We start from the raw sequence: 26,059 nt of genomic DNA on the forward strand, positions 1-26,059 counted from the left end.
TGCAATGAACCTCCCTGCCCTCAGTTTTCTCCCTTCCAATGCATCCCCTTTAGTCCTGAGTGACAGCAAACCTAAAGTCACTCTCCTGGCTAAAATCCTCTGGTGGCTCCAAACCCTTTAGCTTGATGAGGCCCTTTACAACGTGCCCAAGTTTACTTTCACAGATTCATCACGCTTTCCCCCTTGCTAGAAAAATCCTTTGGTGTTTGCCTTGGAAACACCTCCTCTCCTTTTAAGATCCAGTTCAGAAGTCATCTCTTGTCTGTAACTCTCCCTGACACTCCTTGTCTGACCGAATCTCCGTTTGTGCTTTCATGAGACTGTAACATAACCTTATTTTCTACGGATTACACAGCAGTGGTTATATTCCTATCGCCATGTCTCCTCCTCCCCCACCATCAAGTTGGTTCAGTGCACAGCTCTGTCTCGTTCTCCTCGATTCTGTATTCTCGCAGGCAAACCCGGGATCTGGTGTAAACTATCCTGAACACACACCTGCTGAAGAGAATTACTCGGACTTTTAATAAAAACCTTCAAAGAGCCTAGGACATAGCTATAGGTGAGTTTGAAAGCTGAGGGACGCCTGTTTTTATATGAGCGCGGAGCCTCCCTGCTGAGGCACTCACCACAGAGTAGGCCTCACATGGGACCGGGTACCGGCAGGAGCCGCCATACTGACGAACAGCTGAGTCTCACTGACCAACTCGGGTAGTGGCTAAGGGAGGGCGCAGAGCGTGACTGATTGAGGGAAACACTGGGCCACCTGAGGGGCAGCAGCACAGTCAGACTGACGAACAGACTAACCGAGAGTAGCAACAGGCCCCAACCGACTGCTTGACGGAAAAGCAGGAAGAAGCGACGGCTGGCCTCCGGTCATGTTCGAAAAGGACAACACACCACGAACCAAGAGCTGCAAAGCCGCCGAGCGCGCTCTTCGTGCCTCGCCTCGCCTCACGCGGAGGAAGACGGGAAAAGGACCGGCGCGTGGCAAGCCTCGCTGAGTGCGCGTGCGCGTGCGCGGCAGCCTCTCAGTTCTCTCCTCCTCCCCCGCCTCCTCCCCTCCCCCGCCTCCTCCCCTCCCCCGCCTCCTCCGCCCGGCCGGCAGTCCGCCGGACTCCACCACACGGCCTCCCCCTCTCACCCTTACGCCCGCGAGGGCTTCGCCGAGTGCGCACGCTCGGCAGCTGCATTTCCCCGCCCCTCGCGCGGCTCCTCCCTCTCACCCTAGGCCGGCGTGGGCCTGCCGGGGCTGGACACGTGCGCGCACCCGAGCCCGCCCTCCTAGACACGTGACTCCCGGCTCTGGGCTTCCTCTACTTCAGCGTTCCCAGCGCTTGCTGCCCGACTCCGGCGTGATGGCTGCTGCTGTTTCCCGCGCCGCTTCTCTCTCCCCACTGGTTCCCCTTCTCTTGTTCCTCCTGCTCCTCTCTGCTCCGCAGGGCGGCAGCGGCCTGCACACCAAGGGCGCCCTTCCCCTGGATACCATCACTTTCTACAAGGTAACGGGGCGTGGGACATCGCGCGCAGGTGCAGCCAGACCGCTCAGGGGGGCGCGCACCCGTGGGGGACACAGGGGATAGAGAGCTGGCAGGAGAGGGTCCGTAGCGACGATCCCGGGACTTCCCACCGTCCTTGTAGGACTGGTGCACTCTGGGCCGAGGCCGTATCATGACCATGGGACGTACCCGATCCAGGGTTGGCGCGCACCGTTGCAGTATGTGCACTTGCTTCCTCTTTTGCAAAAGAACTGCAGAGGTGCAGCCGGGGCGAGATCCAATCCTCGAGTCCCAAGTAGGAGACCCGGAGGGCGGTGCGAGGCCGACGCCACCCGGCTCCAGCTGTGGTGCGGCGAGGGTGGAAACCCGACTTGTTAGCCTGCGTTTCAGCGGCCCTCTCCCCTAGGCTTGGATTGCAGCCACTGTCCAGACGTTCTCCGTCGCCTTAAAAAGTGCAAGCGTTAAGAATAAGCTTCGGTTCAGTCACCCTGCAGTGAATGTCTTGGGCCTGGAACAGATAAAATCGAGTCGAGATATGGAAGGATTCGCTTCCACCCCCGCCTTCATATTCACAGAAGTGGGGTCTTGTCCTCGGTAAATGGACGTTGGCAATATTGAATGCTGAATGCAGCCCCCTTCCCCCAATTTTGCACCCACTGGCACTTTTTTAACTTCACCTGTGAGGTAGGAAAGCTAATTGTTGAGAGAGAGAGCCATTCTTTTTATTTTCTTAATTTATACCCATTGCTGGAAAGTGAAACCAAGAAGTGGAGCTCTAAATCTCGAAATCTGTCTCCAGTGGTTGAAGTCTTCGTATTTTCCAAAGGGTTCCTTGTCGTGGAGTTGACACCTGTGGCTCATTGAATGCAAAGTTTCAAGAATTTAGAAGTGTAGGTATGACTGGTTGGTTGTCAGGCACACCCCACAGCACCCTTTGCTTTGGGGGGTTTTCTTGGCAAAGTGACACTCGTACCACCCAAACATGGATATGGGATAACATCACAGACCAGGTGTGACTTAGAGGGAAATTGCACTGTAACAGTAGCAGTATTTCCTAATCAATTGGTGCGTCTCCATCTTTACAGCTACCACTCTAGTCTAGGCTATGGTTAAGTAGCCTCCTCAAGAGTCTCCCTGTTTTTCGAGTCTCCCTATTTTCGCTCTGGAGACTCAGTCCAGTAGCCTAAGTCCTACTTGATCTGACCCTTGTTTCCCTCTGCTCTTATCTCCTAACCATTCCCCTCTTTTTCCCCTCTGCTTCACCCACACATACCATGCCCTCAATCCTGTCCTTTGGCTATTCCTAGCTCATTACTGCCTTAGGCCCTTTTTACCCGCTGTTCTTTGTGATTAAGAACATTCTTTGCCCAATCTCCTCATCTTTCAGGCTTGGGTTAAATGCTACCTTCTCAGATTTCCCTCTTACCCAATGTAAAGTGCCAGGCATGTTACCCTGTTTGATTTCTCTGTAGAGCACTCAGCACTGATTTTTTTTTTCTTGTCTAGTGTATTGTCTCCTGCACTAGAATATTATATGCTTGTGAAGAACTACCTTGTTGATCTTGTTCACTGATCATCTGCACAACCTAGCAAGTTATCTGTTACATAGAAGATGCTCAATAATAATTTGTTGAATGAATGAACAAATGTTTTTTCCAGTCCCTTTCTAAGTCACACTCTCTTCCATCACCATTGAACAGAAGGGGAGTTTCCTAGGGTTACCATATCCAGGGGCCTTGTTCCATGTTTTGCCTTTCAGTGATTTCCAGTGTCTTTTTTTGTTTCTTGCCCTTTACCATCATTAAAAATAAGAGATCCTCTCTGTTTTCTTTACTGCTGTGTTCACCTAGAACAGTGCCTGGCACATGATAGGTCCTCAGTACCTTTATATTCAATGAATGAATGAATAATGAATTCATCTATACTTTGAAGATGCAAGTTGCCTAAATGTAGGTTAGGATGGAGCTGATTCCTCAAGGATGAGGAAAGGAGAGAGATTTCTATTTCTTTCTTTCTTTTTTTTTTTTTTGGCCTTGCTGTGTGGCATGTGGGATCTTAGTTCCCTGATCAGAGATCGAACCCGTGTCCCCTACATTGGAAGCATGGAGTCTTAACCACTGGATGACCAGGGAAGTCCTGAGAGAGATTTCTAAGCAGTAAGAGGTACAGATTGAATAAAAGAACAAAAAAAATTAAGGTGCAAATGTTTGCTATTCAGAACCATTCTGCCGATGGCTAAGAATGGTGAAAAAGATGAAGGCCTCTCAATTCTATTTCAATGTTAGACCACTGTATGATTATTAATATTATTCCATGATACAAATGTAGGCCCCTTGAAGGTAGGTTATCATGTGTTCTTTTAAAAAATTTTCTCCAGGGATGTGTAGCATCTGCTACCAAAGTCTACTCTGGTTTTGTTCACTTATCAGATATTTTCGGGGCATCTGCCACATGCCAGGCACTGTTGGGCACTAGGGATACAGCATAAAACAGGTCAGAGAAGGTCCTTATTCTCATAAATGTATATTCTAGTGGAGAGGACTGACAACAAGCAAATAAGGATTTCACAGTGATTAATGCAGTGAAGAATGTAGCGCAGGGTAGCTTGATGGAGTATGATGGAAATGAACCAGAATTAGACGGTATGAGTGGAGAGGACATTTGAACTGAGCTTTGACAACCATGGAAAGAACCAGGGGAAGGGCACTCCATCCAGCAGAGACAGAAAATGAAAAGGCCCTGAGTGGGAATAAGTTTGGTGTGTTGAACTGAAATAAGGCCAAATGGGCCAGAGGGATGTGATCTGATTTATATTTTTAAGTCTTCCCTGCTTTTAGGCTCCAGAGTTCATTTTGGGGTAAATGACCACTTAAAGATTACCTGTTCCTCTTCCTCTTGCCTTGTTTCCTCAGGCACTGTTAAATATTTTTTAAAACCCAAAACCAAATGGACATCAACACACAATAAGGAACAAGGGCTAACAAAAACTAGAATGATGTCAGCTTGACTTAATTATGGCAGTGATTGCCTGTGATGAAAAATTAACCAGCAGTGATGACTTTGATTAGAAAAATAAAAACTCGTAGGAGGAGGGGAGGCAGTGCTGCCGACCAGAGGCAGCTTATTAGATAAAAATCTGTGCATTGGGTGAAACCATCAAAATGAAGTGTTACTCACTTATTCGTGAATAAGTTAAACATAGAATTGCTATGTGATCCTGCAGTTCCACTCTTAGGTATATTCCCAAAAGAGGTGGAAGCAGGTGTTCAAGCAAAAACTTGTACACAGATATTTCTAACAGCACTATTCACAAATAACCAAAAGGTGGAAACAATCCAAATGTACATCAACTGATGAATGAATAAATAAAATAGGATGTATCCATACAATGGAATATTTATTTGGCCATAAAAAGGATTGAAATATTGATGCATGCTACAACATGAACGCATCTTGAAAACATTATACTGAGTGAAAGAAGCCAGACACAAAAGGTTGTATGAGTCCATCAGAGTAGACAAATCCATACAGACAGAAAGCAGATTAGTGGTTGCCAGGGGCTGAGGGGAAGGAAGACTAGGGAGTGTCTGCTTAATGGATATGTGTTTCCTTTTTGGGTGATGGAAATATTCTGGAACTAGGTATTAGTGATGGTTGTGCAACATAGTTAATGTAATAAATCCCACTGAATTGTACACTTTAAAATGGCAAATTTTGTTTTTAGAAATTTCATTTCTTTTAAAATTAATTAATGCATTGGCTGTGTTGGGTCTTCAGTGCACAGGCTTTCTCTAGTTGTGGTGAGTAGGGGCTACTCTTTGTTGTGGTGCACAGGCTCCTCATTTTGGTGGCTTCTCTTGTTGCAGAGCATGGGCTCTAGGTGCAAGGGCTTCAGTAGTTGCGACACATGGGCTCCATGGTTGTGGCTTGTGGGCTCTAGAATGCAGGCTCAGTAGTTGTGGCCATATGCTTAGTTGCTCGTGGCATATGAGCTCTTCCTGGAGCAGGGCTCAAACCCGTGTCCCCTGCATTGGCAGGCAGATTCTTAACTACTGCGCCACCTAGGAAGTCCCTAAAATGGCAAATTTTATGTGATGTAAATAAAAGTCTTGACCCTGCCAGTTCCTAGAACTCTAACTTACAGGAAACTGTGGTTTAGGGAGGGGACATTGTCCCAGGCCTGGCCACTCAGCAACTTACTGTGAGCCCTGAAATTGCAGAATTCAAACTCTGGGCTCCCTAACTAGAGCGACCTCCATGGTGCTAACTCCTTTATAGACGGTTGGTTGTTTGGTTTTGGTTAGAGCTCTGGTTCATTGCCAGCGAAAGGCCCCCAGGGATGATGGGCACGATGGGGGCCAACATAGTGTGTGCTAAGGGTGTGTTTCCTTAGCCTTACCAAAAAGGCCACTGGAGGAGAAGGCCTTAGTACATCTACAGCACTGTTTATTCCAGACAGTTTGATTAATGTGAGAAACTGCTTAATGGGGTACCCAGGACATAGCCGACACCATTAACTTGTTGAATGAATGAATGAATGAATGTATGTTAGTACATGAGAGCTTGTCTCCCTTGTGGGCTTGGTTTCCACTGTCTTTTAAACAGGGGTCCTTTGGGAAAGGGAATTGGCCCCAAAGGTCCTTGGGAACCCCCACTTGCTCAGCTCTATACACCCTTAGGTCATTCCCAAGAGCAAGTTCGTCTTGGTGAAGTTTGACACCCAGTACCCTTACGGTGAGAAGCAGGATGAGTTCAAGCGTCTGGCTGAAAACTCGGCTTCCAGCGATGATCTCTTGGTGGCAGAGGTGGGGATCTCAGGTACGGACAAGTCTGGGATGACTGAGGAGGGCAGAGGGGGAGGAAACTAGGAATTATTTCCCTACTTGTAGAGGGGATACCCAGTGCCTTTCTGTCTGAGCCACACACAGGGAGTGTAAATGGGGTTATGTCCTCTCAAGTAGTCTGGTACGCATGGCAAGCTGAGCTTGAGCAGATTCTGTGACCGCAGAACCTCAGCGCAGCCTTGCAGGTGCCTGAGGGGAGGGAATTCACCATCCTTCACCCTTCACCCACACTGACATCAAACTTGGAGCTCTCCTTGCAGGGGACTGTGGTCAGTGGGGATGCCTTGCCTCACAGGGGACAGCATAGTCAATTCTTCCATCTTCATTTCAGCTCTTTTGTACCAAAACAATTGGGTTTGGGCTTTAGCTCAAATCCACCAGGGCTGCCACTAAACCAAGAGTAGCTCTCAATGTTAGGGACGACTTTAGTACATAGTTGTCAACATTTAGTGGTTTTTCAGTCTGTAAAGATGTGCACAGATGTTGCATTTTTAATCTTCACTTGAACCTTGCCTGAGAAGTGAGACCCATTATATCCTTTTTATACTTGAGGAAAACTGAAGCTCAAGGAGCTTAAATGACTTGTCTCAGGCCATGGGATAAGAAGGGGCTCATTTAGAACTCCTCCTAGGTGTGTAATCCCAAATGTAGTAGGTTCTTCCCTGTCTGCTTGTCCCAGCTGAGGTGCCTCCATTCCCCAGTGAGCTCTTGAGTCTGGTCCTGGGTAAAGATAGCTGTCACACTTCTCCAGGGCAGTCAGTCAAGTCTGACTCAACTGTGAGTCCACTCCTTTGGGGCTCTAATAATAGTAATAATAATAGCTGACATTTCTCAAATGTTTACATGTGCCAGGCCACTGTGCTAAGTGTTTTACGTGTATGTCATCCTTGTGGCAACTCTGCGAAGGAGGCTTTATGACCCCCAAATGAAAAAACATGCTTAGAGTAACTTGCTAAAGATTATAAAGTGACAGAACTAGGATTGAAACCCCCACACTTCCTATACTACTACCCGGTAATAGGTGGTCTCGGCCATTTCTTCTTGGCCAACTGTAAGAAACCAGTTGTCATAGTATCAGTCCTTGGGGCTTCCATTGCCTGTTGGGAACAGCTACCACATATTAAACACTTAACTATGCGAGGTTAAGTGCACATATCCCCTCATTGGGTCCTCTCATCAGCCCTCAAGTGGTAGGGACTATGTTCATTACCTACCACACATTCACTAAGATCCAGCCAGACTACACTTTGTAATCCTTAAATACACCCAGCTCATTTCTGCCTCAGAGCTTTTGCACTGGCAGTTCTTTCTGCCTGAGGAAGGATACACTCTTCGCACATCTGGACGTGTCTGGGTCCTTCATATTCAGGTCCCTCATGTCATCTTCACAGGGAGGCCTTCTACAACCACCTGAAGTGGGCCTTCTCACCCAGTCACTGTGTCATATCACCGTTTTATTGTCATGGCACTAATCACAGGTTCATTTATTATCTCTCTTCTCACCCTTCAAAGAGTATAAGCTCCTTGAGGTCAGAGAGCTTGACACTCTTAATCACAACTAAATCCACAGCACTCAGAACAGTCCCTGGTACATAGTGGGCATATAATAGGCAGAATTCTCCTTTTTCACGTGAGGAAAATGAAGTTCAGAGAGGTTAAAGGACTTGACTAATACCATATGGCTAGGAAGTAGCAGAGGAGGAATTCAAACAGCTGAGATTCTTCTTTCCCTCAGCTCAGATAGGCTTCACAGCAACTTCCTACCATGCCTTCCTCATGGTCTTGTTCATTTTTGGTTTCTATTCACAGATTATGGTGACAAGTTGAATATGGAGCTAAATGAGAAATACAAGCTGGACAAAGAGAACTACCCAGTCTTCTACCTCTTCCGGGATGGGGACTTTGAGAACCCAGTCCTGTATAGTGGGGCAGTTAAGGTTGGAGCCATCCAGCGCTGGCTAAAGGGACATGGGATTTACCTAAGTATGCCTGGTTGCCTACCTGCATATGACACCCTTGCTGGGGAGTTCATCAGGGCCTCTGGTGTGGAAGCCCGCCAGGCCCTCTTGAAGCAGGGGCAGGACAACCTCACAAGTGTGAAGGAGACTGAGAAGAAGTGGGCCGAGCAATACCTTAAGATCATGGGAAAGATCTTAGACCAAGGTGAGGACTTCCCAGCCTCAGAGATGACCCGGATCACCAAGCTGATTGAGAAGAACAAGATGAGTGATGGGAAGAAGGAGGAGCTCCAGAAGAGCCTAAACATTTTGACTGCCTTCCAGAAGAAGGGGGCTGAGAAGGAGGAGCTGTGAAAAGGCACTCCAGGGTTTTCCAGGGTTTGGTGGGGGTGGGAGGGGTAAGTTACCTGCTGACTGTGAGACCCTCCTGGGACATAAGGGAGTGGTAGGAAAAGTGGCACTAAATCAGAAATCTGAGTATACCCAGATGTTGATGCTGGCTTAGAACATCTCTGTAATGAGTCAGGTACAGCTGGAACACTTACTTAGATGGCTTGTGTAATTCCCCCTCAGAAGGCATTGGTGCTATAAAGAAGAGTGTACTGCCCAGGTTCTTGACAGGTATAATTCTGATCTAATTAAAGTTTCTGTTTTGGTTAAGTGGACCTGAAGCCAATCAGTTTCCTTTTATAAATTATACTTTAGCCTATGACCTGCTTTCTCCTTTGAATTTATTTTTTGATCTAAGGTGGTGCAGACTGTGCTCTACTAGGGTAACAGACTACCCTGGTAACACTGTGGAAACTAGTCCCAGCTCAAGGCCTACCTTTAATACTTTCCACAGGTGTTCGGATTCAAGTGGACTGACTGCGAGTGGTAAAATGCATTGTCCATTTTCTGGTCCTTAAAGTTGAATGACAGTATATTTTCCATACTCCATGAGATACATATAGCACATTCTTAGTTTTACCAGTATAATCTGGTAGGTTTTTTAAGAGTTGATACAGATCAGTCCAATTTGAAAGTTTTTTTTAAAAGGGATTGTTTTCCATCAAAGTCACTTCGTCACTGTCGGTTACTCAGTAAGTACCAACTTTAAAAAAAACAGAGTAGGAGAGCATCGTACTGACTTTCAAATCTCTTCTCAGGAGTGATGAGCAATTATCTGCAATAGTAAGCTTCATGGTAACATCCACACTTTCATATTTAACTATTTGAAAATATCAAACTACAGCTCCTGAAATGTATCTAATGGCACCCACACAAAGAAATTTAAGTTGAGCAGAGCTGGCAAATAAAACCTTAAATTGTTTATGTTCCTTCATTTCAGCCAGATTGTGTATTTAAAATCACTGGAAACAAAAAAATGCAGGAAAACGCATGTGTTGAATTGGGTGGAACAACAAAATAGTGCAGTTTAGGCTGACAGTTCAAACCAACTAGATAAAAAAAATGTTCAAACCTAAACACCTGCCATAGCATAGATACTCTCAACATTTGACAAAAGAATAACTATTTACATATTGGGCCCAATAATTTCAATATGTCCCCTACTTATTATTTCAATTCTAATTGGAAAATATGGAAGATCTTTTTGCATGCTTCTGGTAAACTTGAGCTGTTCTAGTTTTTTCTCATCTACCTAAAACAGGGTCACTTCCAAAGAATTCATTGTCTTATGGAAATTAGAAAAAGACAAATGGCAGGTAGGGAAAGAACATGGCCTCATCTCAACTGTAAGAGGAAAGAAAAATGGCGACACATCCACAGGTACTTCATTGGATGCGTTGATGCTGGGTATCATCATCTATAAGCCTGGGGTCTTGAGTTGAAGAAACATGGGCTATTGCTCAGGCCTGGATTATCATACATCAGAGGCTCTTTGCATCAAATATTTTTCATTAAAGATAGGCCCTGTTTCTAGTTTAGAATCTGCAGTGATTTGCATATGTCACATAAAAATCTTCCCTAACATGTCAAATAGATTCCTTCCCTCTACTTCTTAGCATGAAATTACTAATACTGTAGCTAGGATGCTACTAATCAGACTGTAATGAAGGCTGTGGACTGCCTGGCTTCCTAGAATGAAACAAGAATATGCAGTTTTAAGGGAATTTCCAGATAAACTGAAGCACATGAGCCCCTGGATCCAAGATGAAGAATCCTGTTCTATGGAACCTGTAAGTTATCTCAAACAGTGTCAAAGAGAATTTTAATTTACTAATAGTCCTTCGTAATTGGTGCCACAAAAAAAAAAAAAAAAAAAAAAAAAAAAAACACCAAAAAAGCAGAGGCATTAGAATCGCTTCAGGAGAGACTGATTATTCAATAACGAACCAACACAGAATCAGAATTTGAACACGGCCATCAAGGTGAAGAATGTGAGATGGGGGGGGGGGGGGGGCATCCTGGATTTTAGCTCATTGTACCAATGCTTAAGAGTTTGAATCTTATCCATCCCTTACCCCACCGGGTGGTCTTAGTAGCCCTATCTGCAATAACTGCTTTTCTCATAGGTAAAATAGTACATTACCTGGGACCCACTTTTACTAGGATATATGGAAGCTGAGGTTGCAAAAAAGCTCTATGTTCCTCAAGCATAAACTGTTAGAGGTAGCCCACAAATAATTTTTTTTATAAGCATTTGGCTCATGGTTGCTTACCCTCCAGGTGTGTATTACTATGAAATACATGCCTGCATCGAGGCAGTGACAGCATCTCAAAAACAGGGACTTAGAGGACTGGGGCGGGGAGGGTGGGGGGGACTCGAGTGGGGGGAGTCAAGGAAGGGAGGGAATACGGGGATATGTGTATAAAAACAGATGATTGAACCTGGTGTACCCCAAAAAAAATAATTAAAAAAAAAAACGGAATATGAAAAAGTATAAACCTGAGCCCACCTTTTGGGGAAAGTCAAAAATGGCAGTGAGGTATATCCAAGTGCCCACTTTTTGTTAAAGGGAAAAAAAGAATGTTGGGGTGGAACTAATTCATAACTGAAAAAGCAGGCAAAAACTGACTTTTTCAGGGCTCAAATAAGGGCATTTAATATCGCAGGACAGAAAAGAAACTAGGAGGAAAAACAAGCAGCTTCTCTTTCCACTGTGTTGTGTGTCTGAATAAACGTTTCATCTCAGCCCGTTGGGTTCACGTACCTTTGGCTAAATCATGTCATTAGCCTGTCTGAAATCCTCCAGTAACTTAACACTAAATTTAGAACTCTCATTCCTTCCCCTGGCTACAAAATCCTGATTGCTTTAACCCCTACCCCACATTCTATCTCAATCTGTACCCCTTTTCTGCTCCTTTCATTAAGTCCCAGGCACTTGAGTTTTGTGTTGTTTTTGTTTTTTTTTACAGTCACTAGAACATGCTCAGGAGTTTACTGCCTTGGGGCCTTTGTCTTGTAATGCCTTTTCCATGGCTCACTTTATTATTCAGGTCAGATGGCACCACTTGAGGTCCCCTGATGACCCCGCCTATCACATACCCCGACATATTTTATTAATCAGGACTTAATTACAAACTAATTTTTTTTTATCATCTGTTCCCCCACTTCAGCCACTAACTAGGATATGGAGTTCATTTACCGTTATATCAGGAGAGCCTAACATGGAATCTGGCACATAGTTAAGTAAATGCTCAATATATAAATGTTGAATTAATGAATGTGAGTACACAAGGTACTTTAAACAAAAGGACTAGTGGCCTTGGAATAATTTTAAATTCACAAATATTACCATTTTTCTGAGGAATATAACAGTACAAAATTAAGATGAATTATACCATTTAAAAGGCTGTAGCTTCTAGGAATCTGAACAAAAATGAACCAGGCAGAAATGCCAACTTAAAATGAAAGTGTTTATATAAATTAACCCATCCAGTTTAAAGTAGATTTGCTATGCTTCACTTAATTCTGAAGAGGAAGAATATATGCTTCCTATATTAATAAATCACAGCAAAAAAGCAGGAAGAGTTTCAATAACAAGGCTGTAGATACATTGAAACCCCTTTTTATATTAAAAGTTAAAATGAAAGACAAATCCAGATTGAACATAGTGATTGCAAAATATAATGCAATTTTGAACAATTAAAATTATGAAAATATACAAAATTGATGGGCAACACAGCTAGGCATTTGTACATTTTTCATTATGTGGAGAACACTAAAAATTTCTCTTTTATCCACATCAGATAAATGATTTAAACCAAATGTTTGCTTTGGAGAGTTTTAACTTAGGATCTCAGTAGTATAAAAAGCAGTAATTTTTCAGTCTGTAAACAGTAGTCGTGTTTTTTTCTCCTTTCCTTTTTTCTTTTAAATATCAATTTTCCACACAAAAACAAGATAAAACAAAAAACCCACACAAACTAAAAACAGCAGCAGCAGCAATGAGTTATTTGGGAATTCTCTTCAAATACCAATGACATACAATTGCTGGAGAGGGTGCTTTTTACTCATGTAAGAATATATATATATATTTTTTTTTTAACTGTACACAATTTATAGTGCATGACAATTTCCAAAAGAACAGATCAATAAAAGATATTGGCCATTTCTGCATAATTTCATTCTTTTTACAATTATCTCAATGTAAGAGGTTGGATCTAATTGAAATGCTACATTTAGTAGGGAAATCAACAAGTAACAAAGGAAGCATAAACTCAATGTAACATTATTTGTCACTAAAACCAGTAGAAGACCCAGATGCCCCTAGGCAAGAGACTAGGTAGGTAGACCACTGGAGTCACACACTGTCCCTGAGGACCAAGGCCAGCCCACTGAGCACACATATGCTAGAATGATCATGGTCAGTTGATACACTTGTTTCAAAGAGCATTTCTATTTCTATGTACAGTATTTTTGGATATTCAAAGAAACATCATTTCAAGAACACATGCCAAACACACATACCCCCACCCCCATACACAGAGTTCCATCTAAACAGGCCATCGTTTTATGAAATTATGATATGCTGTTATTAAATTAGACTTGGAATCAATCAGAATCTTTAATTCATCTTGTTCAAGGCAGTTCTTTCCTTTTGGCTGCCAATTAACATCAGAACTAGTTTTTTAAAATTACAGTATGGACTAGGATTTCCAACAAGTCTTATTTTGAACAGGTTATTCAGTAATTTTCAAAAAAGTTTCCCTGCAAGTTGAGAGTTATTAATCACCCTATCAAATTGTGAATCTAAGAAAGTCAAAATGATGGGAGCAAAATGCAATTACTTTGCATAGAGATCTTCCAAGCTCTTTTTGGTTGCTTTTAAAAGAAAAAAGTATCACATTTCACTGGAAAAGTGAGTTGGAAAGGACCTTGAAGGTCTTTAAGACCAATCCTCCAGCACATACTTGAATTTCCTCATCAAATTCATTTCTTTGCTATTCAGAATTACTACCTTTAACAGTATTTGGGTAACAAAGACCAAAAGCAGAAGCACAGATTCAAACACAAAAAAGTTACCAAAGCAATTGTATGAAATGTGTAACATTTTCAAGAGCAAAGTTCATCTTTTCTGGCAGACTAACCTCTGAAGCAGTATTCTTCAGGAGCTCCAGGTGAACAACGTAAACACCATCCTGGTATAAATCTCAAGTTTGAAAAAAGTAAACTGAACCTCAAACCAAATTGATAACATTTCTTTTGCCAGCCTAAAACTTAAAACTTAGGTTAAATCCATATTAATATACATTCCTTCCTTTCTTCCTTCCCAAACCCCCCACTTAAAAAACACTAAAGTATTAAATCTTTATTTTCAAGCATATATACATTTACATGCATATATGCTTGAAAATATATGTATATATGTAAAAGCATATACATATATATATATCTCACAAAACCAATGACACTGGTATTAGAACTGCCTGCATAAATTATGTACACCTCTCTTCTTTAAAACAGTGATTCCCATCTTTCCCAAATAGATGAAAGACAGCAAGCTAGTCCTCAGCAGGCTTATAAGTCATCTGCACTACTTTCCCCTCCAATCAGCTGTAAGTTAACAGAAGCCTATCTCCGACTTCACTCTCACAGGAGCTAGGATGGGGATGTCTTGGCCATTGGGATTATTAAGCTGAAAAATGAGAGCCTGTGGTCATCTGAGTGATGCCCTTCAGTGGCAGGTACTTATGCCAAATTTCATCTGAGGACCTTTGGGTACCTGCCTTGGGTTCTGTGGGAGCCAAGCAGCTGAGGAAGCCTCAAAACTAAACTGCTAATGTAGAAAGAGGGCCTGCTCCCAATCATGGTCCCCCTCTATTTCTGCTTTCTGCTTCCTAAGGCTCAAGGACCAGACCAAAACACCCACTGCTATAATCAGAGGGCCATTCAGCTGCTCTGAGATGGATGCTTTATGCTTAATTTCTATTGCTGCTTTTATACGATCCCCACCACCACCAGATGTTTCTGGTGATAGAAGGGAAGAAGAAAAGTGGGGCTCTCTTGTGGCTGCCATATGCATATGAACATGTATAAAAAGTGGTCAAACCCGGACAAGGGTCCTGCTTCGGGTTTATATACAATAATTTAATCAGTTGTGTACATTTAATACCTAAAAAATTAATTCACAATCAAAGTCCTTCATGCATTTTATGAGGAAGTTCTGGATTAAAATGATGGTCAACCAGATGTAGCTTTTGCCTGGGAAGATGATGTCATTTTCTGTTGTAGAGTCATCAGTGCTTGTGGTTCACACTAACTTAAATTTTTAGTTTCTTTGTGGTCTCAAGTCTTTTTTTCAGCAGCTCCCCAATTTCCAGAAGTGAGTGCAGGTAACTGCTCTGCACCTTCCCTTGTACAGTCTTTGAAAATTTTCTCTCTTCCTACAAAGGAAACAAGGATTAGTTGTCTTACTCAGCATTCCCCTGATTATAGTTCCTCAGGTGTAAGTTAAAATTACCACCACCTTTGGTCTCACTGTAAGCTCTGTCAGAGTAGGGCGGGTCACTTTCAATTTCACTAAATGCAAAGATGGCTAAACTCATCACGGATGTATATTCTTCCATGTGGCTTTTCACTGAGACCCTGTTGCTTTAGCATTACTGTTCTTTCCAGTAACCTCTGTTATAAATTATATCAAGTATCAAGTCAGAAAACTGAAATTTCTGATTACTAGTTTTCATCAAGAAAAAAAGGTAGAAAATTATTACTAAGTACTTTGGCCATAAAAATCACTACTATTTTGTTATGAGCTGTACAAAATGGAAAAATTGAGATTTCTTATTATTAGTTTCATCAGAAAAAAAGGTAGAAATTTATTACTAATTTAGACATTATCACGGCTACTTTTTAAAGGCATCAAATTTACCAGTATCAGCTTTTCTAGTTACAATATTGACAGGCCTCCCTCCATACTGACAAAGTCCATGGGTTCCAGAGGGCAAACAACTAAAAAAGACCAAAGTTTTCCTAAGGCTGCTCAAATATATGAGTTAAATATTTGCTGCACATTTGACCTGTGGTAGAAAGCATAAAAAAATAAATGGGATGGAGTGTTCGAACACAGAAAGAAGGCTGGGTGAAAACTGGTTAGCTTTACAAGAAGCTGGCAGTATTTTAAAGCCCAAAAGAAACCAGATAAACACACTTTATGACCCAACACATGCATAAAGAGGTACGTATACAAATACAATTCATTCAGTACTATATGTAAAAGCAAATGTACAGAAACAACCTAAAATAGCCAATGGCTGTGGTACATTCATAGTTTGAATATTATACAGTTGTTTAAAAGAACAAGGTTGATCTAGATGCATTAGCCTGAACAGAACTCATGAATACTGGTTGAGTGAAAAAAAGCCACGCTTCAAAATAAAATAAAGTATATAGCATTTACTTTTAAAAACCTAACAGAGGGGACTTCCCTCGTGGCGCAGTGGTTAAGAATCCGCCTTCCATTGCAGGGGACAAAGGTTCGATCCCTCCTCCAGGAAGACCCCACGTGCTGCGGAGCAACTAAGCCCATGCACCACAACTACTTAGCCTGTGCTCTAGAGCCCGCAAGCCACAACTACTGAGCCCATGTGCTGCTACTGCTGAAGCCCTCACGCCTAGAGCTCATGCTCCGCAGTATGAAAAGCCACCACAATGAGAAGCCCATGCACCACAACGAAGAGTAGCTCCTGCTCTCCACAACTAGAGAAAACCCATGCAGAGCAATGAAGACCCAATGCAGCCAAAAATTTAAAAAATAAGTAAATTTTAAAAATAAAGAACCTAACAGATGTTAGAGTACATTATAAAGTTACATTAAGACCAGATGGTTTTTAAAATGGGGGGGCGGGGGGGGGCCTTGGCACACAACCAGTTTCCATGGATACCACTAGGGAAGAGGAAAGAGGAAAGGGAACCCGGACTAGAGGTAGTACTCCAGAGGCCTTGTTCATAGTGTTTCAAATTTAGAAAGAAAGGAAGGAAGGAGAGAAAGAAAAAAGAAGTGAACCTAATGTAAATGGAATTGAAGAGTTTTGTTCGTTTTTTTAACCCAAAAGAACATACTCAGCACTACATGGATCCAATATTTGGTGGCAGGTACTGCTCAGTAGGTTGTTATGTGTATCATGACTTTAACAAAATAAGGCAATATAAGGTCATTATTGTTTTGTTTAATCCTCACTATAATCCTATGAAGAAGGTATTATTATGATTTCCATTTTACAAATAAAGAAATTGAGGCCCAAAGAGGTTAAGTGACTTTCCCAAGATCAAAAGATGAAAACAGAACCAGGGCTTGAAAAAGCTAGAGTGTAGCCCAGAGTCAAGGACAACCTCTAGAATAATCAAAATGAGAAATCTTATTCCTCATTTCAGGAGGCAGATAGATCTTTTAACAAGAACAAACACTCAATAGTCTTGACAACAGCAGGGCTACTGTGCCTGTCACCTTTGTGTCCAACAGTCCTTCCCACATACCATGGGCTCTGGCTCTGACAAATGACTTGTGGTTATTTGGTCACAAAGTACCTTCCTGCCTCTGTGCTTTTGTCTGTGCCTCCTCCTGCTTGGAATTCCTTTCCTCCATTCCTATCTGCCTGGTGAAAACTTATTAATCCTCAAATGTCCCCTCAAATGTCCCCTTTCCAGTGAGACTCTTTTTGACTTACTCAGATTTTTGTGCCTGTATCATATCTCCAACTTAGTAATTTGTAAGCATCTCTCTGTATCGAGACTCTCTACAGCCAGGTCTTTGATCCTTATATTTCTATAAGCATTTAGCCCAACAGTGAGCTCAGTAAGTTTATATCTACCTGTTGAAAATCTCAAAGATGTCCAGCAAAGCCCAACCACATGAATCAATGTGACATCTGTTCAAGTGTACAATCCTTAAGATTTTAAAAAAATAGGTACTGTAATTTCCAGTTTTTACTTTTCCACAGTATTCAGAAAAGTGGATGGGAGTTTAGAGCAGAGAATGAGTTTGCATTTAGTCTAAAAAGTCAAAAGTTAAACAGCTCCAAATCTACTATGAATTACCAGATCTCATTATACAAAAAAATGGTCCAAAAGGACTAGCAAGCACCTTCGGGAGCACAAGTGGGGGCAGAAGGCAGACTCCTGCCTGGGATGTACCTATTTCACAAGGATTCAATGACTAGGCCTTTACCGGGTAACCAAGTACCTGGAAGTCATAAAGGCTAATGACAGATACAAATGTGTTATGGGAATACAGAAGGGGGGGCGGGGGAGGGAGGTAGTTCTGGATGGTGGGACTGGGGCTCATTTGGGGCTGGGAACTGGGAGGTGCTACTCTCTATTTTCTAATTCTCTGGTAACAAACATACATTTTTGTCTGTAAAGAAATAGTGAAATACTACAGAGCAGTTAAAAAGAACAAGGTAGATAACTACTTATATGTAATGATCTCCTAGAGACTAAATACAAAAAGCAAGAGACTACACAATGTGTACAGTATGCTATCATTTGTGTTTCAAGGCAAGAGTTGGGGGAGGGACACAGACATAACATACTTGTAGATGGGTTTTCCAACTCAGGAAAATTACATAAGAAATTAGTGAGGGCTTCCCTGGTGATACAGTGGTTAAGAATCCGCCTGCCATTGCATGCGACACAGGTTTGATCCCTGGTCCGGGAAGATCCCACATGCTGTGAAGCAAGTAAGACCATGCGCCACAACTACTGAGCCTGTGTTCTAGAGCCCGTGAGCCACAACTAAAGAGCCCACGTGCTGCAACTACTGAAGCGCCTAGAGCCTGTGCTCCACAAGAGAAGCCACCACAATGAGAAGCCCACACACTGCAACAAAGAGTAACCCCCACTAGTCACAACTACAGAAAGCCCGTGCGCAGCAATGAAGACCCAATGCAGCCAATAAATTAAAAAATAAAAATAAAAAAATAAATAAAAAGAAATTAGTGATAATAGTGGTTCCTTCTTAAAAGGGAACTAGGGAATGGGTTAGAATGGGAAGGAGACATTTCACTGTATGTTCTTCCTTTACTCTTTGAATTTTTCTTTACCATGTACATATTTTACATTCTAAAACAATGTAAGGCTTAAAAAAAGGAGGACAAAAATACTAAAGAATTAATAATCCATCAATTAGTACCTCTACCTCTGAATTCTGTATTCATTCTAATGTACATGGGAAAACAGCTGAACACACAGCTTAACTGGCTAAAACCAAACTTCTAGCCAACACTTGTCTGCTTTCTTTAATCAGTATTTGGAAATATTAAATGCTCTGAGCTCTTTCCCACAGTAAGCCCTTTGTTCAAAGCTCTAACATGTTGATGTTTTACAAAAGAGGGGCTTACAACCTTTTAATGCTGGTGTGCCAAGCAAGATTCCATTCATTCCCTTCCCTAGAAGGGTCTGGGTGGAGGTCTTGGGCTCGGATGATGCTACCCTCAGGTTACTGGATGAGCTCCCTCATCAGCAGAGGCTTAGATCAGACAAACTACTCACGGAAAGCATTTCCTCAGGATCGGAGTTTCATCACTGCAACAACTAGCTAGAAACAGGTGCCTCCACCATTGTTCTTCTGGCTCCTATCAAAATCTTAAACTTATGCCAGGCCGGTGCATGTTAACTCACCTGACACCATTTGTTTGTTTTATCTAATTAATTTTTTAAAAAGAATCCACATTTTTTAAAGTAAGACTTTACAGGGATTTTGCTAGCAGAATTTTAAGAAACCAGTCTAAAATAATGATCAGGAGAAAACTAACGACTAGTACCTTTGATTCCATTCTTGTTTCTATTCCTTTTTGGCTGGGTTGCTCTGGCCTAATTATTACTGACATGATTATTTCTGATGTCCAGCATCTTTCCTTTTTCATGTGATAACTGCTGGGCTGGTAAAGAAACCAGCCAATCCAACAGCAGGTTAAGTTCTCAGTCAAGGAGATTGTCCCGGATCTCAAAAGTATGGCTGGTTTCCTCTGGTGCTCAAAACAGGGACAGTACTAATTCTGCTCTTCAACAATTCATCAGTAGTTTTCACAGTGAAAAAAAAACACTCCCAAGGAAGAATGGGGGAGGGGGGGATGAAGGGGGAGGAGACTCTACCACCACCAAGACCACAACAAAAAACTAGTGCCAGGCACCTTCTAATCACAAATCCTATAAGGAGAGAATAATGAATTGAAAATTAACTTGTCCCTGTGACAAAGATAAGAATACCTGTATACCTATATATCACTTATTGCTGATCAACTACAGTCTCTTACCATACAGTCTCTTACCAGCGAGAGAGAAGTATCTTCTAAAATAAGTTCTTCAACTTTAAGTGCAATTAGATGTGTTTCAAGTCCTTTAATATGATCCACAACATTGGAAATTAAAGTCTGAAGCCCAGTAACATAGTCTTGGAAACTGGTAAAGACAGGTGGCTGGAAAAAAAGATTTTTAAAAAGTTGAAAGATTATCAAACATATTTCTCCCATGCTTATATCACGTAAGTTATACTAATTTCATGCTACAGCATTACTTAATTCTATTACTAGTAACAAGGATGGGACTTCCCTGGCAGTCCAGTGGTTAAGACTCCATGCTTCCATGGCAGGGGGTAAGAGTTTGATCCCTGGTCAGGGCTGCATTGGATCTTCGTTGCTGCACATGGGCTTTCTCTAGTTGCAGCTACTTTTCGTTGCTGTGCATGGGCTTCTCATTGTGGTGGCTTCTCTTGTTGTGGAGCATGGGCTCTAGGCACTCTGGCTTCAGTAGTTGTGGTGCACGGCCTTAGTTGCTCCGAGGCATGTGGGATCTTCCGGGACCAGGGATCGAACCTGTGTCCCCTGCATTGGCAGGTAGATTCTTAACCACTGTGCCACCAGGGAAGTCCCAGGATAAATATAGTTTCGGATGCTAAGAGATTCTCTCAAAACAAGGTAAATTTAACAGCCATCAAATGCTAACTCATAATGACTTTTTTTCATTGTAGTTTTATTTCACTCTGGGGAAATGGAGGTGAAAAACAAATAAAAAATCTTAGTTGGTCATTACAGCTTCAGGCTAGGAACCTCCTGGAACATTAAAGGAGATGAGAAGAACCAAGACTTCATTTCTTCTCTTTATGTCTTTACGTCTTTGAGATTTCCTCTAATGTTAATACCAGAAACAGAAATTCTAAGTCCTAATGGAAAAAATAATGGGTGACAACAACCAAGAAAATTCTAAGAAAGGGTAGTTAAGGGGAACTTACCCTAATAGATACTAGAGTATATTATAAAGTTACATTCAATGCAGATGGGACTGGTATATAAGTAAATTGACAAAAGAGTGAAAAGACACAAGTCCCAAGATAAAGCAAAAAACATAAGGGAATTTAAATGGTGACATTTCAAAACAGTGCTTTCAAGTGGATGAATGGTACTGAGATAGCTAGCGAGACATATTGTGAAATATAAAATAAATAACAAAATAAATCCCAGACATTTACATACTTAAATTTTTTTAAAAATCCATCAAAGCACCAGAATAAGATTTAGGTAGTGGCTTTTGCAATCATAAATTGAAAAGGTCTTTCTAAACATAAACCTAGGAACGGTTAAAAAAAAAACCTTGGGGCCCACGCACCTAGAGCCTGTGCTCTGCAACAAGAGAAGCCCATTCACTGCAACAAAAAGTAGCCCCCACTCGCCGCAACTAGAGAAAGCCAGAGCACAGCAAAGAAGACCCAATTTAGCCAAAAATAAATAAATTAAATAATTTTTTTTAAAAAGGCATGACAAACTGAAAAAAACTGCATCATATATGAAAGAGGATTAATAACACTATTAAGAGTCCAATAGTTCAAAACATATCAATGGAAAAAATACTACTACCACAATAGGAAACTTGGGCATAGACGGAAACAGAAGATATATCAAAGAAATCCCAGCAATGATACAATTAAAAAAACACACAAACATAAGAAACCTAGCCAATCAACTAGTAAGGCTAGCTTTTCACTCAAGAATTCTTCTTTGAAGGTTCAACATCAATGGAATTCTTTTAATGCAAATTGGAAAAGGGGGAGTACCAATGTTTGCCTATAAAATGGGTAAGGATACAGACACACCACACCACTGGGGAATGTAAAGCAGGTCTCTCCGGCTTTTTGAAAGTTCGTTTTATGCCACTTAGCTTTTATGAAAGACCTACATTAGTACTTGTTTTGGCTAACCAAAAGAAATTCAAAGAGGATTTTAGCTTTTACAGGAAAAAGGCGGCGAAAAGCTGTTACAGAAGCAGTGCACACCCTGAGCAGCAGGAGTGGCACTAGAACTATACTCAACATCAAGCTGCCTCAGTTTGAACTCTGTCTGTAAGCATCTGTGCTTTATCTCAACTTATTTTGTGCATCCATAGCAAGATGTGTCCTAAGGTAATTGCTTCTTCCCTTTTGCCACCTGGGCTTACGAAAGGTTTCCTAAAGGAACGCTATACTTCTGGATAGCAGGGGAAACCTGTATACATAGTAATTTCAGATCTAAAAGACAGCCTAAGGAAATCACATTATAAATTCATCTTGTGTGTTTGTCCATATTTTAATATGGACACTATTTATAATATTAAAAGAAAATTAGAACTGAACATTCAACAATTAATACAACAGGATGAAACATAACCATTAAAAGTAATGAGATACTTTTATATTTGCTGAAATGAAGAGATGTCTAAGATACTCTATTAAGTGAAAACAAAAGAAAGGGCCAAGCTGCAGAACTTTCTATAGAACATGATTCTGGTTTGCATGCAGTGGCCATCACTGTTTGGTGGGAAAATGGGTTGATCTTCACTTTATTCACATCTTTAGGTTACTTTGACAATCAGAAAAATAGGATACTATTCTCATTTTTGGAAATTAGAAAAGCAGTAACTACAGAAACTCACAAAATCCAAATTAAAAAAAAAAATCCAAATACCAAAAGCTATTTGACAAGTACTAGGAGTGTAGGCTTTCATTAGAAGAGAAACTAACAGTGCAACTCTCATCTATACTTTCAGACTTTGCACTTACAATCTGTTAAATTATCTTGAACAAAGTGAAGGAGAGAAGTGAATGAGTAGTAAGTACAAAGTGCTTGGAGCATTTTTGTTGTTTCAGAAAATAAGAGTTCAAAGACCAATGAGAACATGTTCAAGGACAGGAACAAGCTTAAAGGGGCTCCCATTAGCCAAATCTGTGCATCCAAAAGAAAATGATGATAATGGGTTATAAGGCAAATTTTAAAAAGAATGAGTCCACAGTGATACTAAAACAGACAGTAATATTAAAACTATACAGCTCTATTTTACAGAATGCCAGTTAATAAATGATAAATGATTGGTAGAATTTTTTTAAATCACCATTGTGGAACCATTAAAGTAATAAATGATTCATGCAAGTTAGACTAGCCATGGATGTTAAAATCAGTGGGTGAAAGACTGGTGGGGAACAGGATATTCATAGTCTCAAAGCATAATCTCACAGATTAATTACACAGGGAGGAAAGACACCTTTATGATAAGGCAACCTATAGTTACTTCCTTTATCAAATAATTAAATATGAGATTATCAATAATGGGACATAACAACATTAGTGCCTAATTTAATTGCTAAAAAGGACATAGCATCTATGTTTAACCTAAATCTAAGGAAACAATTAACCAAATCCAGATTGTGGGACATTCTACCAAAACCTAGCTAGACTCTTCAACTATAAAGACAAAACAAAAAGCTAAGGAAGTACTCTTAATGAAAGAAGGGTAGAGAGAAATGACAACTAAAAGCTGTGTCAGATCCTTAGTAGGAGTCTAGTATTTTGAAAAAGACTATAAAGGACATAATTGGGATAACAGGTGAAAGGTTAATATGGACATTATAATATTATTGTACCAATATGAAATATCTTGAGTGTGAAAATGTCTTTACTCTTGTGGTTTTGTAGGAGACTGCCCTTGTTCTACCCTGGTGTGTTAAGTATCACAAAGTGTGTACTTTTCTTCCAAACGACTCAACAAATGGGGATGCAGGAGATAGACAATGTATGAGAGAGAGCAAATATGGCAAGGTGTTAACAAGTGGTGAATCTAGGTAAGGAAGGCTGGGTGTCATCATACTACTAGTCTTTCAGCTTTTCTGCAGGTGTATAATCCTTTTTAAAAGCTGGGGAGAGAAAATGAATGCATATTGGATCCTAAGATCTCTTGCAAAATGCAGGAAAACAGTTAAAAAGAAAAAAGCAGCATGCAGCCAGATTATTACTTGTGTTTTCTCTGTTATTACCATGATGATGCTGGTTTCTTTTTTCTTCTTTTTCTTTTTCTGTAAATTTAATTTGTATGGTCGCAGGACACTCTCACAGTAACTGGACACCCAAAGGATAATAGAAATAGTCTGAAAGATGAAAAATTGCAAATTCATCAAGGATTACACTCAAGATATCTATCAGGAACAAAGATTATGGACTAAACAAATTCTATGCAAACTTCTCTATGCAAATCCCTTCAATTTCTCTTGTGAGTCTCCACTCTCTAATTTCTGCAATCACCACACTGATCCAGGTTCTCTTCATCTCCTGCTCAGAATACTGTCTTTATTCTTTCCTCTGGCTCTCCCAGCTCTAAACTCATCCTCTGCTCAGTCCAGTTTTCTTTCACGTCCTTGCAGGAAATGGGGATCTATTAACATCCTTTTCACTCACGTGAAAAGTGCAAATTCCTAGGCATGGAATCCAAAGGTTCTGTACAATATGCCTCTCCCCACCCACCTCTCCATCGAGGTAAGATACTGCCTCACCTGCAAACCTTAACTCATGTATGAAGAAATCTCCCCAGTTGGTCAGCGCAAATTCTCCTTTGTATTAAGTTAGGTGTTTACAAGTCTTCACCCATGCTACAGTGTATCCACATACATATACACATGCAATTATTTCTCATTCACTCATTAAATATCTCTTAGGCACTTAAAATGTGCTAGTCACCAAAACAGAGAACACTGCCCTCAGGAAGTTACAGACTAGCAGAAAAAGGAAGTAAATAAACATGTGACAAAAGGAAAAAAGATAATGGATTATGAGTGTTTGTGATCCTCCACTTTTTCTCTCTGGCAAAAAGAAAAAAAGAGTTTTGCTACATCAGCTCCTGGATTCTCCTTCATAATGCAGAATCTCAGCAATCAGTGAACAGCAGCAACAAATTTAAAAGCTGGCAGAATTAATTTAAACTACATAATAGCTGAGTCAAAAAGGAAAATGAACAGAAGAGAGCTTGATCGGGAGTGAATCTGAGGAATCTTTAGAGATCTGTAAAGCAAATTTCAAGAAGTTTTACCCTAGCATTATGAATGAAATTCTCCTGATATCTTTGGAAGGAGTTAGTTCAGAAAATTGAAATTGCTTTTCAATTAACAAAAGGCAGGGGTGAGGGGTTAAGTTATAGGCATAAGATGCCTATTACTTATTCATTTTTGAAAAATTAATCCTGCATTCAATTAAGGAAAATTGAGATTTTTAGGAAGAGAACAAAAACATACCTCAACCAAGAAGACTAGATTTTCTAAAAGAGTAGGATGTGTTTTCAAGTTACCATCTTTAACTTCTAAGAGATCACCTTTACATTTACTGAAGACATCTGAAAACAGAAAAATATTTTATGGTTCTATTCAGCTTTTGTTTCAATGCCATTTTTAGGAACACAATGCACAATCTAACAAAGAGTAAGCAAATATAAAGACTTAACTCAGAAAGCTCCCCCACCCCCAATGAACCAAACACCAAAGAATATCTATTTTAAGCTCTTTAAAAAGCCACTTGGGGGCTTCCTAGGTGGCGCAGTGGTTAAGAATCCACCTGCCAATGCAGGGGACATGGGTTCGATCCCTGCTCCAGGAAAATCCCACATGCCATGGAGCAACTAAGTCCGTGTGCCACAACTATTGAGCCTGCACCTTAGAGCCCATAAGACACAACTAGTGAGCCCATGTGCTGCAACTACTGAAGCCCATGTGCCTAGAGCCCTTGCTCTGAAACAAGAAAAGCTATGGTAATGAGGAGCCCACGTACCACAACAAAGAGTAGCCCCCACTCACCGCAACTAGAGAAAGCCCATGTGCAGCAACGAAGACCCAACACAGCCAACAAATAAATAGATAGATAGATAGATTTATACCAAAAAAAAAAAAAAGATTTAAAAATAAAAGATTGAAAGAAAAAAAAAAAGCCACATAAGCCACATGACTACTGCTCTATTGTCTCCAAAATATAAAAGGTAAACTTATAAATTATATATTCTGGGATCTAAATACCAGCTATGCCTTTCCAGATAGGT

At 41.1% G+C, this 26,059-nt stretch overlaps 3 protein-coding genes across 17 annotated transcripts in view; 1 reads left to right on the forward strand and 2 right to left on the reverse strand.

Annotated features, from left to right (window-relative positions):
- Window positions 1–1,324, reverse strand: part of TMEM116 (transmembrane protein 116) — a 103,929-nt gene extending 102,605 nt beyond the window's left edge. For 2 of the 7 annotated variants that reach the window (XM_057747037.1, XM_057747028.1), the window contains exon 1: window positions 805–866. The gene's annotated coding sequence lies outside the window, so the exon portion shown is untranslated. Of the gene's footprint in view, window positions 1–626; window positions 754–804; window positions 867–1,141; window positions 1,177–1,223 lie in introns of those variants that run through there. The other 5 variants (XM_057747031.1, XM_057747038.1, XM_057747030.1 and 2 more) reach the window with 4 other exon arrangements.
- ERP29 (endoplasmic reticulum protein 29) lies at window positions 1,135–8,963 on the forward strand. 2 transcript variants are annotated; one of them, XM_057747040.1, is made up of 3 exons: window positions 1,189–1,499; window positions 6,176–6,314; window positions 8,150–8,963. In XM_057747040.1, the coding sequence occupies exons 1-3, from the start codon at window positions 1,356–1,358 to the stop codon at window positions 8,650–8,652; spliced, it is 786 nt and encodes a 261-aa protein (XP_057603023.1). In that variant the 5' UTR covers window positions 1,189–1,355; the 3' UTR covers window positions 8,653–8,963. The 2 variants fall into 2 exon arrangements, with proteins under 2 accessions (XP_057603024.1, XP_057603023.1); XM_057747041.1 differs by lacking the exon at window positions 6,176–6,314 and having other exon boundaries at window positions 1,135–1,499; window positions 8,150–8,314.
- A 3,163-nt stretch (window positions 8,964–12,126) lies between these two features.
- The window catches only part of NAA25 (N-alpha-acetyltransferase 25, NatB auxiliary subunit), a 65,936-nt gene continuing 52,003 nt past the window's right edge, over window positions 12,127–26,059 (reverse strand). For 4 of the 8 annotated variants that reach the window (XM_057744899.1, XM_057744900.1, XM_057744896.1 and 1 more), the window contains 4 exons: window positions 25,266–25,363; window positions 23,997–24,128; window positions 20,011–20,157; window positions 12,127–15,129 (listed from right to left, as the gene is read on the reverse strand). In XM_057744899.1, the coding sequence (XP_057600882.1) occupies window positions 15,007–15,129; window positions 20,011–20,157; window positions 23,997–24,128; window positions 25,266–25,363 (500 nt within the window). In that variant the 3' untranslated portion in view covers window positions 12,127–15,006. Of the gene's footprint in view, window positions 15,130–20,010; window positions 20,158–23,996; window positions 24,129–25,265; window positions 25,364–26,059 lie in introns of those variants that run through there. The other 4 variants (XM_057744901.1, XM_057744897.1, XR_009055053.1 and 1 more) reach the window with 3 other exon arrangements.

Source organism: Hippopotamus amphibius, chromosome 8, assembly GCF_030028045.1.
Source record: "Hippopotamus amphibius kiboko isolate mHipAmp2 chromosome 8, mHipAmp2.hap2, whole genome shotgun sequence".
Classification (NCBI taxonomy): domain Eukaryota; kingdom Metazoa; phylum Chordata; class Mammalia; order Artiodactyla; family Hippopotamidae; genus Hippopotamus; species Hippopotamus amphibius.